This window comes from Peromyscus leucopus, chromosome 3 (genome assembly GCF_004664715.2).
Source record: "Peromyscus leucopus breed LL Stock chromosome 3, UCI_PerLeu_2.1, whole genome shotgun sequence".
Lineage (NCBI taxonomy): Eukaryota > Metazoa > Chordata > Mammalia > Rodentia > Cricetidae > Peromyscus > Peromyscus leucopus.
Genome location: NC_051065.1, coordinates 64,065,740 through 64,079,002, shown reverse-complemented (window position 1 = coordinate 64,079,002; position 13,263 = coordinate 64,065,740). Strand labels below are relative to the sequence as shown.

General features: G+C 43.7%; 1 protein-coding gene across 4 annotated transcripts in view; it reads right to left on the bottom strand.

Moving 5' to 3' along the window:
• The window catches only part of Dpp6 (dipeptidyl peptidase like 6), an 876,452-nt gene that overhangs the window by 321,352 nt on the left and 541,837 nt on the right, over positions 1-13,263 (bottom strand). For all 4 annotated transcript variants that reach the window (XM_037204345.1, XM_037204347.1, XM_037204344.1 and 1 more), the window contains exon 2: positions 6,449-6,563. In XM_037204345.1, the coding sequence (XP_037060240.1) occupies positions 6,449-6,563 (115 nt within the window). The remainder of the gene's footprint in view (positions 1-6,448; positions 6,564-13,263) is intronic.

The following is a 13,263-nucleotide window of genomic DNA, read 5'->3' as shown; positions in this document are numbered from 1 at the left end:
ACTTGCTTAGTATAAGGCATACCTTGTGTAATACCTCCTAACCCCAACATTTACTCTCTCTTTATTTTTTGATCCCCTGGTCCTCCCCTTCAATGATCTGTTACTAAAGAATGACCTGCTAGTCCAGGTAAGCAGGTGGTGTACAGACATTCAGAAACATCTAGGGTGTGTTCATGTCCACCCTCTCTTGCCTCCCCAGGGGTAGGATGATATAAAGCACTTATCAGATTCTAGAGATGGTTGTGATGGAGACCTCTTTATAGACAGTGGGAGGAAACCAAGACCAATCTCAGAGCTCCAGTCTGGTGTCCATGTCTCTCCCTCTCTGTTGACACAGCCTCCCTTCCTTCATCAGTCTTTCCATCTGACTGAGCACTCACTGTGGCCCTCCTTGTCTTCCAAGCAAGGCTATCTCTGAACAACATGCATGCTAGTGATGGTTCAGGATGATTTCCTGGACTTCTCTCATCTCCAATGGGTACACTTTTTTCTCAAGGGCAAAAATGAACAAGTATGTAATTTCTCAGCTAAGACAATTGGTCACAGACTTTGTATTTCAATAGAACTGTGGTGACATTCCAGCACAAGTAATCTGTACTTTATGTTTCTACTACCAAACACTAGTTGATCTTTACTTCCAGAAACTTCAGTGTAGCCTGGTCTTGAAGCCAGTCTTCAGTGTGATCCTCAAAGTCAGTGACTTTCTCTGGAGTATGTTTAATGTGAACACACTCTGTTCAGAAGTCCATTCGAGGCAAAGTCTGAAACGTTCTAATGCAACTCAAACTCTATCATGTCTTCAGACCCTTTATAGTGAAGATCATGGTAGTCAGTCTCATCAGAATGTAGGAATTGCAGCTGCCCTGAATGGTACACACCAGGTAATAGTGTGACCTATTATAGACAGACAGTTACTGTAGTTAATAGCTAAAAATTAAAAGTGTAACTTAAAATCTATTATTCAGAAGAGGAATTTGGAAAAGAACATGGCCCAACAAGGGAGAAATGCATGACAATCAGAAAGGTCATGTTCCTTTCAAGATCCTTCAGAGAGACATAGATAGTGAGTAATTGGTGACTATCAGCCTAAACCACAGAGCAAGGTACTTTACCTGTCAGAATCACCAAGAGAACCTCTCAGAACCCCACTGCCCCCAGAGCACCCCCTCCCACCAGATCCTGCTTGCCAAGGTGGAGTTGGGTTGTCAGCACTGGGAAAGGGTCACAGACAGACCAAAGCAAATGAGCCCAGAACTGAGTGTGGTGGAGTGAGTGTGTTGTAGACTCTGAGTTTCCAGGACACAAGGCCAGAATCTGTAAGTGCTTGGAAAACACACTTTAGAAGTTTTCTCAAGTCTATCAAAGTGAAAACAATTCTTGGGTGGGGGCAGGGGCAATGCCATGGGGATGTGCCCCAAACTGCTTTCATATATCCCCAAGTATGGCTGCTTCTATGAGGACTCTGCTGCAGTCCTCTTCCTTCCTGTGGTACTCTGAGCTCAGCCCCACCCTGCTCTCCAGTTTTATTTTTCTTACTGATAACAACACTTGGGACATCTTGCCTCCTTGCTTTTAGCTCAAAGGAGCACACACACATATTTACACTTTCTATATTTGCTCGGTGCTTAGCAGAGCAGTTGCAGCTCCCAATGGGATTATTAATGTTGGACATTAATAATAATTATTATTAAGGAGGACAAGCCTGGCTCTGTGGGCTCTTCTGAGGATGTTCCACATCCAAGGGGATCTGGGGACCCTTCAGAGCAGTACAGGTAGAATACCTGGCACCATTTTCAGTGTCAAGACAAAAGCTTTTACTTTCTTCTAGGAGAGGGAACACAGAAAGGGCATGCCAGGAGAGCCCTACAGCATGGCTTCTGTCTTGAGCATTCAGCTTGTCTGGTCCTCTCAAGCCCAGGACACATAGTTCCCCAACATCACAACCTACAGAAACAGACACCACCCACGGATGTCTCCAGAATCAAAGGGCTAGATAAGGCTAAACCATGCTTATTTCAAGAGAAGAGTAAAGGAAACAGCCCCTTTCAGAGCCTTCTTGGAATTCGGAGCCTCACTTGAGGCCCCAGCTGCCTTCTACAGTATCTTTCTCTGACAGCTGAGGTTACCATTTGACAAAACCTTTGCAGTGACTGTATTCTCTACGGGGGCCAAAGAGGGCTGCTCTATGGTTGCTCCTATGGCATGGAAGTGATGTAAAGTTCCATCAGGGTTAGCTGCTAGGAAGGTTCCAGGAGCTACTTTTCAGGTCTGGGGATATTCATTGCCCCGTGTACCATGGCCATGTTGCCACCAGCCGACTCCATCCACCACATTCCACTCCTGAGTAATGTTCATGAGAGCCCTTGATTCTGAGGGAGGTGGACTTGGCAAAACTTCACATCAGGCAGGAGAATCTCTGAAAAACACTACCCCATTCTAAGTCCCAAGGAAGTGTGACATGACCATGGGACCAAAGCTGTGAAAGACACTTGTTATTAAAGCACAGCACTGCTCAAAGGAAAGCAAAGACAGCCCCATGCTCTCCAGATCCAGAGAGAGCCCCAGCTCATTCGTATTAATTAAATCTCTGCACTTGCTCTGGTCCCTGCTGCATCTGCTCAGCAGCAGCACTCACAAAACAAGTGTCTGTCTTCCCTAATCTGCCCACAGTCCCTTCCACACCACTCATCCAGATTCCAGTCTCTCAATCAATGTTTTTGTCCTGTACAAGTGGATAAGTTCCAGGTTGCTCAGGGCAAGATGAGGACTTCTCCTGCAGAACTGCTGTGGAAGCCTCTTCAGCACTGGGGGAAATGTATGGTATTCCATACAGAAAGGCTCATATCTCATGTTCTTTTTTGATTTAACTATCCATCATTTCTCATTGAGAGTTCCTGACTCAGGGGGAAGAAGACTTGACAAAACTTTAGGAGACAAGGGAAGACCCTCTTGCTCCCAGAGCCTGCTTTCAGCAAGCTTCCACAGCGCAAAATAACTTACTGTGGTGGTTTGAATGAGAATGTCCCCATAGACTCATATGTTTGAACACATGGTCCCCAGTTAGTGGCTCTGTTTGGGAAGGCTTAGGAGGTGTGGCCTTGTCAGAAGAAGTATGTCACTAAGGGTAGGCTTTGAGATCTTAAAGACTCTTGTCATTTCTACTTCACTCTCTCTGCTTTGTGCTTCTCAGCATCCTTCTCTAGCCACCATCCCTATTGTCTCTGCCCTGACATTATGGGAACTAACCCTCAGGAACCATAAGCCAAAATAAGCTCTTTCTTCTATAATTTGCCTTGGTCATGGTATTTTATCACACAACAGAGAAGTAACTAAAATTACCAGTATAATATCTATTTGGAATTCTTATAGTAATGTGAGGAAATCAAAGCAATCTTAAGAATAAGCATTTAGCAGACAGACTTCATAATTTTAAAGCAGCATAAAGCTGCAGTTGTTAACACGCTGCGATATGGGCATATCTGCAGACACGTACATCAGTGGATTTGAACGGAGAGTTCTGTACTAACTCTGCACAGCCATAAAGTGGCTGTCACTATACAAGGGGATGGAAGAGTCAACAAACCATGTGGGTGCAACTGCGTGTTCACACACAGAGAATGAGGTCCGGGCCTTCCCTTACACCACCACACAAAACTTACTGGCTGTGAATCAAGGATGTAAATACAAAAACTAAAACTGTTAAAATTCGTAGAAGGATAACAAGAATAAATCTCTGTAACCGTAGACTAAAAACACATCCTTTACTATGACCCATAACCTATAAATAACCAAAGAGGAAGTAGAGTTTTGTCAAACGTAAAAACTTTTGTGTATTATCAGATACTATCAAAGGGGATGGAACATTGGATCAGTGGTTAAGAGTCTATACTGTTCTCCCAGAGTCCTGGACTTTGGTTCCCAGCAAGTCTTCTGGTCTTTGAAGGCACTTACTCATACAAGCCCAAACCTATAAACAGACATACAGACACACTACAGTTAAAAAAAATAAAATTTAGAAAAAAAAGATACTATTAAGACAGTGAGGGCCCATGAGATAGTTTGGCATGGAAAGACACCTATCCCCTAGCCTGGTGACTATATTCAATTACTGGGACACAAAAGGACAGAACAGATTTCCCACACATTGGCCCCTGACTCCACTCACATTCAGGGGTACTGATGCACTTTGACTGTCTATAAGATCTGTGGGTTTGTGTGTTGTTCTGTTAATACAGGTGTATTTCATTGACTTTTGTATGTTGACTTAATACTTCTGAATTAGGATAAATCCCTTGGCCATGACATGTACTATATTTTTAAGATTTTATTATTTACATATGTGTGTCTATGTGTCTGTGTGTACGTGGGCACATGGGTACAAATGCTTATGGAGGTCAGAAGAGGGCATCAGAGTTTCTGGATCTGGAGTTTCAAGTGGTTATGTGCCACTTGATGTGGGTACTGAGAGCTGAACTTGGATCTTCTCTGACCTTAGCAGCAGAACCATCTGTCCAACCCCCTGTAATGCCTTTATATGCCACTGTGTTAGCTTGCTACTAGCTTTCTGTGCATCTGTCTTCACAAGGAACACTGGTCTGCAGTCCTTATTTTTTCCTGATAGTGTCTACCACCTTTTAAAAAAGATACCAGTTTTATTTCACATCTTGGTCTAATGGGTCAAGCACTTGTCTGCATTTTGCACCTACCTTCTGTTCCTCCACACTGCAGTATCTACTCACTTTCCCACCCTGAAGTCTAATGCATGTGCAGTCAGCTCACTGAGGACTGGGATGCTGCTGCTTTTGCACCTGCACATGAGCATTCAAAGTGACGCTGATGATGGAGTAAACAGCAGATACTGCTGTCTATGGCCCTGTCTTGTCCAGGACACTTCCACATGGCCACCTTACAAGCAAAGGCTTCCTTTCCCACCACTCTGGGAAGCCCACCCCTCACCCCACTTTATCCACAAATGTGGAGATAAAATTAAAAAACTAAACTAAACCAAAAGACCTTTCCATCCCTGAGGCTCCCAAGCAATTCTGTCTCAGCGACTCCACAGGCCATGCAGGTAAACGCAATGCTTTCCAGGACCATTGGATTCTAGTATGGTTTTACCTACCTGAGAGAATTTTGTCTCTGGATCCATCAGTATTTAACTCCATCAGTGTTAACTAATAAGTAATTTGCCCTTGGTTCACAGTCATTATGTGTTGCTCAAATATTTTCTTAATTTATCCTTTCTCTAACACCCAGGAATACCATGGGATATATTAAATGTGGTACATACACACAATGGAGTATTAAAAAATGACATCATGAAACTGCAGGCAAATGGATGGAACTCGAAAATATCATCCTGAGTGAGGTAACCCAGACTCAGAAAGACAAACATGGTATGTACTCACTCATAAGTGGATTATAGATGTAAAGCAAAGGATAATCAGACTACAACCCACAGCTCCATAGAAGCTAAGAAACAAGGAGGACCCTAAGAGGGACATACAGATCACCTTGGGAAGGGGAAACAAAGATCTCCATGAATAAACTGGGGGTGGGGCAATAGAAGGGAAGGGATGGGGGATGAGAACATGAGGGAATGGGATGGTCAAGCTGGAATAGGGACAGAGTGGGAGAACAATGAAAGAGATTCCATGATAGAGGGAGACATCATGGGGAGAGGGAGAAACCTGGTGCTAGGGAAATTCCCAGGAATCCATAAGGATGACCCCAGATTAGACTACTACTAGCAATAGTGGGAGGTCATCTGAACTGGCCTACCATGATAATTTGATTAGTGAATACCCTAACTATCATCATAGAGCCTTCATCCAGTAACTGATGGAATAGATGCAGAGATCCACAACCAAGCACCAGGCTGAGTAACAGGAGTCCAGTCGATAAGAGGGAAGAAAGATTATATGAGTAAGGGGGGGTCAAGATCATGATGGGGAAACCTACAGAGACAACTGAACCAAGCTCATAGGAACTCATGAACTTTAGACCGACAGCTGTGGAACTTGCATGGGACTGGACTAGACCCTCTGTATACAGGAGACAGTTGTGTAGCTGGGTCTGTTTGAAGGGTCCCTGGCAATGTGATCAGGAACTATCCCTGGTGCATGAGCTGGCTTTCTGGATCCCATTACATATGGCCAGACACCCCTGATAAAGTGGGGAGGGGCTTGGTCCTGCCTTAATTGAATGTATCAGTCTTTGCTCTCCCCACCATGGGAGAACTTACCCTTTTGGAGGAGGGGATGAGGTGTGGTTGGGGGGGTGAGGGGGGCGAGAGAAGGAATAAGAGGGGGATGTGTGGTTGTTATGTAAAATGAATAAAAAATTAAAAAAGAATAAACCATACAGTCAACAGTTACTTAGAAAATATCCCATAGCAAAACTGCCCATTTTAATACGTTTGTGACTGCATTTCTGAAAGCATCCATACCTGGAGTCAGCAGTATGACTGAGGTGACAATCAAGGAGCAGATGACCAGGATGACGAGCAGTGCGATCGCGATGCCTTTCCAGTTTCTCTGTGGAGGGTTACTCCCCACCAGCTCCTAAAAGAACCACAGGAAGAGAGAAGCCGGTGAGCATGAGAGGGGAGACCGGCCAAACCAACAGGTGCCATTTCATTCATGACACAGGGCAGTGTCAGAAGCCTCGGCCAACTTTCAGACTGCCACTAGCTGCTCTCCAGCCCTTCTTCCTGCAGCGCCCTGAGGACCTGCTCTCTCCCTCCTCATGTCAGGGAGAGACTGTCTCCACAGTGAATCTAGCATGAAGCCCTGTTGTTCTCCAACAGCCCCCTCACAGGATACCCTCATGAACGAGACTACTGCACAGGCTGGCCTGGAGACTTTCTTTGTCAAAGCCCCATGGAATCTCCATGGAATCCCACTCACGTGTGATGAACATTGCCAGCCCCAGGTCTTCTCTTCTCCGTTTCTTTCTTTATATCCACACTACTAACTTTGACCAGTAGCTACCATGCTTGAATATTAAGTTAGCACATACTGTGTGTCAGCTTCTATATGTGCCACTTATCATGAGCCTGGTATTCTTTCTACAGCTCTGTGAGCAAGCTGCAGCATTCCTCAGGTCTCACTTTCCCTGGCCTCTCACCTATCCTAGTCTCTCATTGAATAACATGTGTGTATTTTCATGGGTGCAGGGTGGGAAGGATATCTGGAGATATCACTAAAGGATGCCAAAAGATGAACAAATCTAGGAACTCAACAGGCTTATGGCATAATGAGACTAAACATTAGTTCCATTCAGATTAAGACTGTCATATAATTTATGATCCTTACTGGGATTCCTTGAAAAACAAATGAGGCTTTATTAATATCTAATAATAAGTATTGCATAGAACAGTCAAATAGTAATAATTATCATTAATTCTACAGAAAATCTATACAAAAACAAAGGACACATGACCTCAGTGCAGCTATTTATAACATTGATCAGAGAATATTGCCTTTTATAATGTCCATCATTTCAACTCATATTAACTAAGCCAAAATGAAATAGGATAGAGATGGTCTCTAAGTAGATACGTGTATAAATGCATCTTCATCCACCACTGGATGTTCATTCAAAGGTATAAAATGACCACAAACCAATATAACAGACACTACTTGATTAGCCATGTGCCTTTTCTGGCTCAAACACACCCAAATATAGTATCAAGTCATGGCTGTAACTTAAGAGAATGTCAGGAGATCAACTATTGCTTTGCTATTTATCACCATCACTGCTTAAATAACACAGTGATGGCTCATGTACAAGAGTAAGTGAACTCAGAAGGGCCTGAAGAAAGAGAAGAGTTTTCTATTGCACTCTAAGTTCCAGCATGAGAAGTTGGGATTTTAGCTCTTGCATAGAGGATTGGGGCAGCTTATCGCATTTGGAGACCAGCATTCATCAAGCTGCGACAGCTATAAATGTTTCACACACACACATTTAACACGCTTGCCTCACATGATGAACACATGGCCTCACATAGCTAAAGGGACAGCAGATACAGCACCTGGCAGAGGTGAGAGGAGATGAACTAACTCCCAGCAAACAAAGGCATCTCTGCAACAGAAGACTGCATTATTGGGGGCTGTGATACAGGAGGTGGCAGTGATGGCATGGGTACAACTTGCTGGTCACGATGGGACAGTGGGTGGTTCCATGTTTTATTTTTTTGTTGCTAAAAGCAGAGGGGTCAACCAGATGGCCCTCTCACCAGGGAGTAGGGAGTATATTCAACCCTCTCCCTTATAATAATTCATCTTTCAACTCCCTCTATCAAGCACTTTTTAGAAGCATACACAGACTACAGGACTCTGGCTCCCCATATAGAAAACAAAACAAAAACCAAACCAAACCAAACCAAAACAAAACCAAGATTAGGCAACCAATAATTTTAAAGGTTTGCAGAGGGTATGCACATGCCAGCAGCTCTCTGGGCTGCCAGTGAGTAGCCTATCTTGCTGCAGGGCCAATTCTGAAACTGTCCAGCTGGCAAACCTCCCACCCAGGTTCTCCTCTCCTCAGCCCTGTGTGTCTCACAGGTTTTTCTGAGTGGTTTTGCTAGCTGTGAGGGTGAGGGGTGTAGCCATGAAGTGCCAGTTAAGGATAGATTCCAGGGAACAATTCTAAGACACTTCAAGTGAACAACCAATTCAAGCAGACTGGTGTGTGTGTGTGTGTGTGTGTGTGTGTGTGTGTGTGTGTGTGTTTGTGTATGTAAAAGCATAGTCCTGCCTTCTGTAAAACCTCTGTTGATCAATCAGACTTTCTTTAGGTTAACTAGCCTAACTTTGGAAGACTGGCAATTCATCTCAGAGAAAGAAAAGGAACAGATACTTCCCAGAACCATCAGGCAATGTTCTCAAGGCCCTCCTCCTCTTCTGACCTCTATCCACTGCCTTCTACCATGCTTGCTCTAGGTTTCTTTCTGTTTCTGGAATAAAACACTCTGCCTAAATGCAACTTAAGGGAAGAAAGATTTTATTCACTTGGCTTACACTTCCAGGTCATAGTCTACCATTGAGGAAAGTCAGGGCAGGAGGTCAAGCAAGAACTTGAAGCAGAAACCATGGAGGGACACTGTTCGGGGCCTATCACATTCATGTTCACTTAGCTTTCTTATATAGATCAGGACCACCTGCTAGGGAATAGAGTTGCCCACAGTGGACTGAGTACTCTTGTATCAGGTAACAACCAAGATACTTCCTGATAGACATGCCCATAGGCCAATCTGATCTTGTCAATCTCTCTATTGAGACTTCCTTCTCAGGTGACCAAGCTGTGTCAAATGGACAGTTACTGCTGCTTTTCCTGCCAGCTCCTGTGGCTTTTGGGTTTGTCTGGGATCCACTCACCCTTTCTCACATTTATTTAGGAACTTCTTAACTTGACTATTTCATATAATGTGATTTCATATTATTGACTGAGAGCATAGAGTTGGGCATCTTATTTACCCTCAAATAGTCAAGTACCCCACCACCATCCAAGCTTGAGCTGTGATTCTAGTAACCTCTCTAGACAAAAAGAAAAGGAGGAAAATTATGGACTCCTATAGTTCAACATTTCTTTTTGATTAATTTTTTTTTGTTGCCTATACATCAGCTCAAATTAGTTCAGGCTGCAGAGCTGTACTGTTCTCTTAAGAATCAACCCCAGACTCCATCAAGGGAAGCAGTTCAGTACCTTTCTCAGCCTGGTTATTCTTTGCTTTACATCTAGTATCTACTTATGATTGAGCATTCCTTGGGTATATGCCCAAGAGTGGTATAGTTGGATCTTGAGAAAGATTGTTCACCAGGTTAGCCTTGGACTCACAGAGATCTGCCTGCCTCTGACCCCCAAGTGCTAGGATTAAAGGTGTACATGCCTGGCTATTGGCTTAGAATTAACTAACTAATTTGCCAATTTTTAAAAACAATATTCTTTGGAAAGACCAGCAATCCAGCTGTGGTGGTTTGAAAGAAAATGCCCCCCAAAGGGAGTGGCACTATTAGGAGGTGTGGCTTGTGGAGTAGGTGTGGTCTTGTTAAAGGAAGTATGTCACTGTGGAGCTGGGCACTGAGGTCTCATATATGCTCAAGATACCACCCAGTGTCCAGACAACTTCCTCCTGCCTGTATATCAGGATGTAGCTACCACCATATCTGCCTACATGTTCTCCATCATGATGATAATGGGCTAAATCTCTGAAACTGTAAACCACTACCTCAAATAAATGTTTTCCTTTATAAGAGTTGCCATGGTCCTGGTGTTTCTTCACAGCAATAGAAACCCTAACTAAGACACCAGCTATAGGTAGTTATTCTTTCCAGGAAAAATTTAGGTGGTATTTAGTGAACTCAGACCCTTTAGAGTTCTGCTGTCTTTTCTGACCCATGTATTACTATCATGGGCACTTCCCTGAGCAGAAGCAAAGCCCAGCTCCAGGGCTGGTAAAGCATGGCACATAGGAGATCCAGGTGCTTCTAGGATCTTTCTGACTTTGAGTATCAATTTACCAAGAAGGAAGTACAGTGGTTTGCCTACGGCTGGTGGGGAAGGGAGCTAAGCAGATCCACAGCAATGGATATGTTGGTCTAACATCATCCAAGCAGTAGAAAGACACTCAGCATGTGTAGCATGAAGTGGAAAGGGAAACACTACTGGCAGAAGGGTAAAGTAAGGAGGCAGGGGAAGGAACAGGGAGAGGAGTGGATGGGAGGAGACCTGTCAAAACTTAGTATTATGAAAATTCCCTGAGGAAACCCTGTTATTTTGTAAATTAATTTAAAAACAAGAACAGCATTTAACAGTGGAAGAATTATTAGACACAGGGATATAACGTGATACTCTTATTTTTCCATTTTCAAGTGTGTATGCATTTAAGTGTGTGTGATGCATGTGTGCATGCAGGGGTGGGAGTGCATGTACATGCCCATGTATGTGGAAGCCAGAGAGTGATGTCAGGAATCAATCTCCATTGCTTTTCTACTCTCTTCACTGAGGCAGGATTGCTAGATCAAACCCAGAGCTCATCAATATGGCTCATCTTCTAGCTAGCTTGATCTGTAGCTCCTGTTTCCACCTTCTGAGGCTAGGATTGCAAGTGGCCTGCCATGCCCACCCAACATGCATGAGTCCTGGGGATCTTGACTCTAGTCCTCAGGTTTGCATGGCAAATGTTTTGACCACTGAACCATCCCCCTAGCTCTTATTAATGCTCATAGTATCGTAATTATAGCTGTAGCCTTAGTCCTCCTCTACCATGCAACCTATAGTCTTCAGAGTCACCAGTTCTGCGATCTGAGTGCTGACATCTTGGTGGAGCTGGGGGAGAGTGTTATTGGTTTGTCTACCACAGTGGTTTATTCCATGGTATTCAGTGCAATCCGGCAATCAAAGAATAAGCCACTGCTGCATGCACAGCATGGGCGAGCCTAGCAAACAGAACTTCAAGTGAAATAGACTCTAAGGAACATGTCACAAAAAAACTGACTCTATCAGTATAAAAGCTCAAAATGGGCAAACCTACAAGCCAACTAAATCAACAAAGATAAGGAAAATGGAGGCATTTTCCAAAGCAGGGGCCACATGGTGCAGTGGCATGTACTTGGTACTGGGTGTGGCTAGACACAGTCACAGGTGATGAAGCCCTAGGAGTAGCCTCAGACAACGCCAGCCTCACAGATACTCTCTTGCTTTCTTTTTTACCTAAATCTCAATGGGAAGCTGGTGGAGCATTTCTTAAGCCATCCTCAGCAACTTCTGGGAGTTGGATACCAGTTAATGATCCACTTTGTTTGTTGACATCAAAAAGAAATGTGTTGAACAGGTTTGAATTTTTCCCTATGCTGTAGTCTGGGAAATACTAGGCCAATGTGGAATCAGAGACTTAATATCCAACGTGCTCATAGGGCAATGATAAAAATCACTAGAAGAAAGTAAACAACACAAACCCTAATGTAGGACATTCCATTACATGGCTCTGTTCTATTGTCTGGATGCATTTTCTTCCTAATATTTATTCTCTGTGAAAGGCTTGGACATAAATTTCTTTTATGGATCACAGACCATTTACTATAAGTAGAAGGTTGCAACAAATTATAAAATCAATGGTGCATCCATTTTGAGCAGAAAAATGGCCTTCTGATCATTGCATTTCCATATTTGGAGAACAAATGACCACAAGATGGCAAGAACAAGTTTTAATGACATTTAGCAACTGACATGTGTCCATCACTAATCACTTGGGAGCCTGTTGGATGCCTGGGCCCATTTCTCTGTTACTGGCTCGTTGACTTCATCTTCCTCATTGGTGACTCCTATCCTGGTGCTAAAAACACAACACAGACAATAATGACTGGGTGTAGGACAGACCTAGGTGAGCAAGAGCACATCCGGGTGATGCTGGTCTCACACAGGTGATGAGGAAGCTGCACACAGATCCATCACCCAAGAGGAACTTGGGGCAAGTCTGAGTTTTGATTTGCAGAAACATACCAGGAGTTGGTATCATTTCTGTCAATAATTCCTCTTCTCCCTGTCTTTCCTCTCTATGCTTCTTCTCCATGTCTCCCATGCTTACTCTGCATCAACACCAAGGATCCATGTTACACTCAACTTTTCTCAGTCTGCTGTAGCTATGGACACAGAAGTGACACCAACAAAGCAGTTTCAGAGTATAGGCATGGGTCAGAGAAACCATGAAACTAGGCATCCCAAGAGCCATTCATCCTGCCATTATGGGATGGGCCCCCCTGCAGGGCAGAAGGCAGGAGCACTTTGCCTAGAAGTAGATGATGCAAATGACCTGTTGAGTGCCAGGCTGTGGCATAGGCCAGCAGCTCAGGACAAAGGAGAAGAAAGGAGGAAATGGGAGAAGAATGGGAAACAAGAGAAATGGGAACATCCAACCCAGGAGAGGACACCGAAGAGAGGAAGCATTTAAAAAGGAATGTGGGAAGAGGTGGGGGTCAGGAGAGGAGGGAGGGAAGGAGTAGACTTATGGTAGCCTTTTAATAGTGGCTATTTACATAGTGTATTTTCAAATAATTTCTACCTGAAACACGGAAAAATTTTACATGTCAAGAAGCCAAATTAAAGTTATCTGGAAGTTGTATGTGTCAGGATTACTTCTTAAGCTAAGTTCAGACTGTTGCTGTTTATTTCAGCTCTCTCAGCCCAGTCGAGAGTTTCGTTTTTGTGTTAATGATCTAATGTCTTTACTCAGCTTTAGCAAGTCTGAGGGCATCTTCCTTT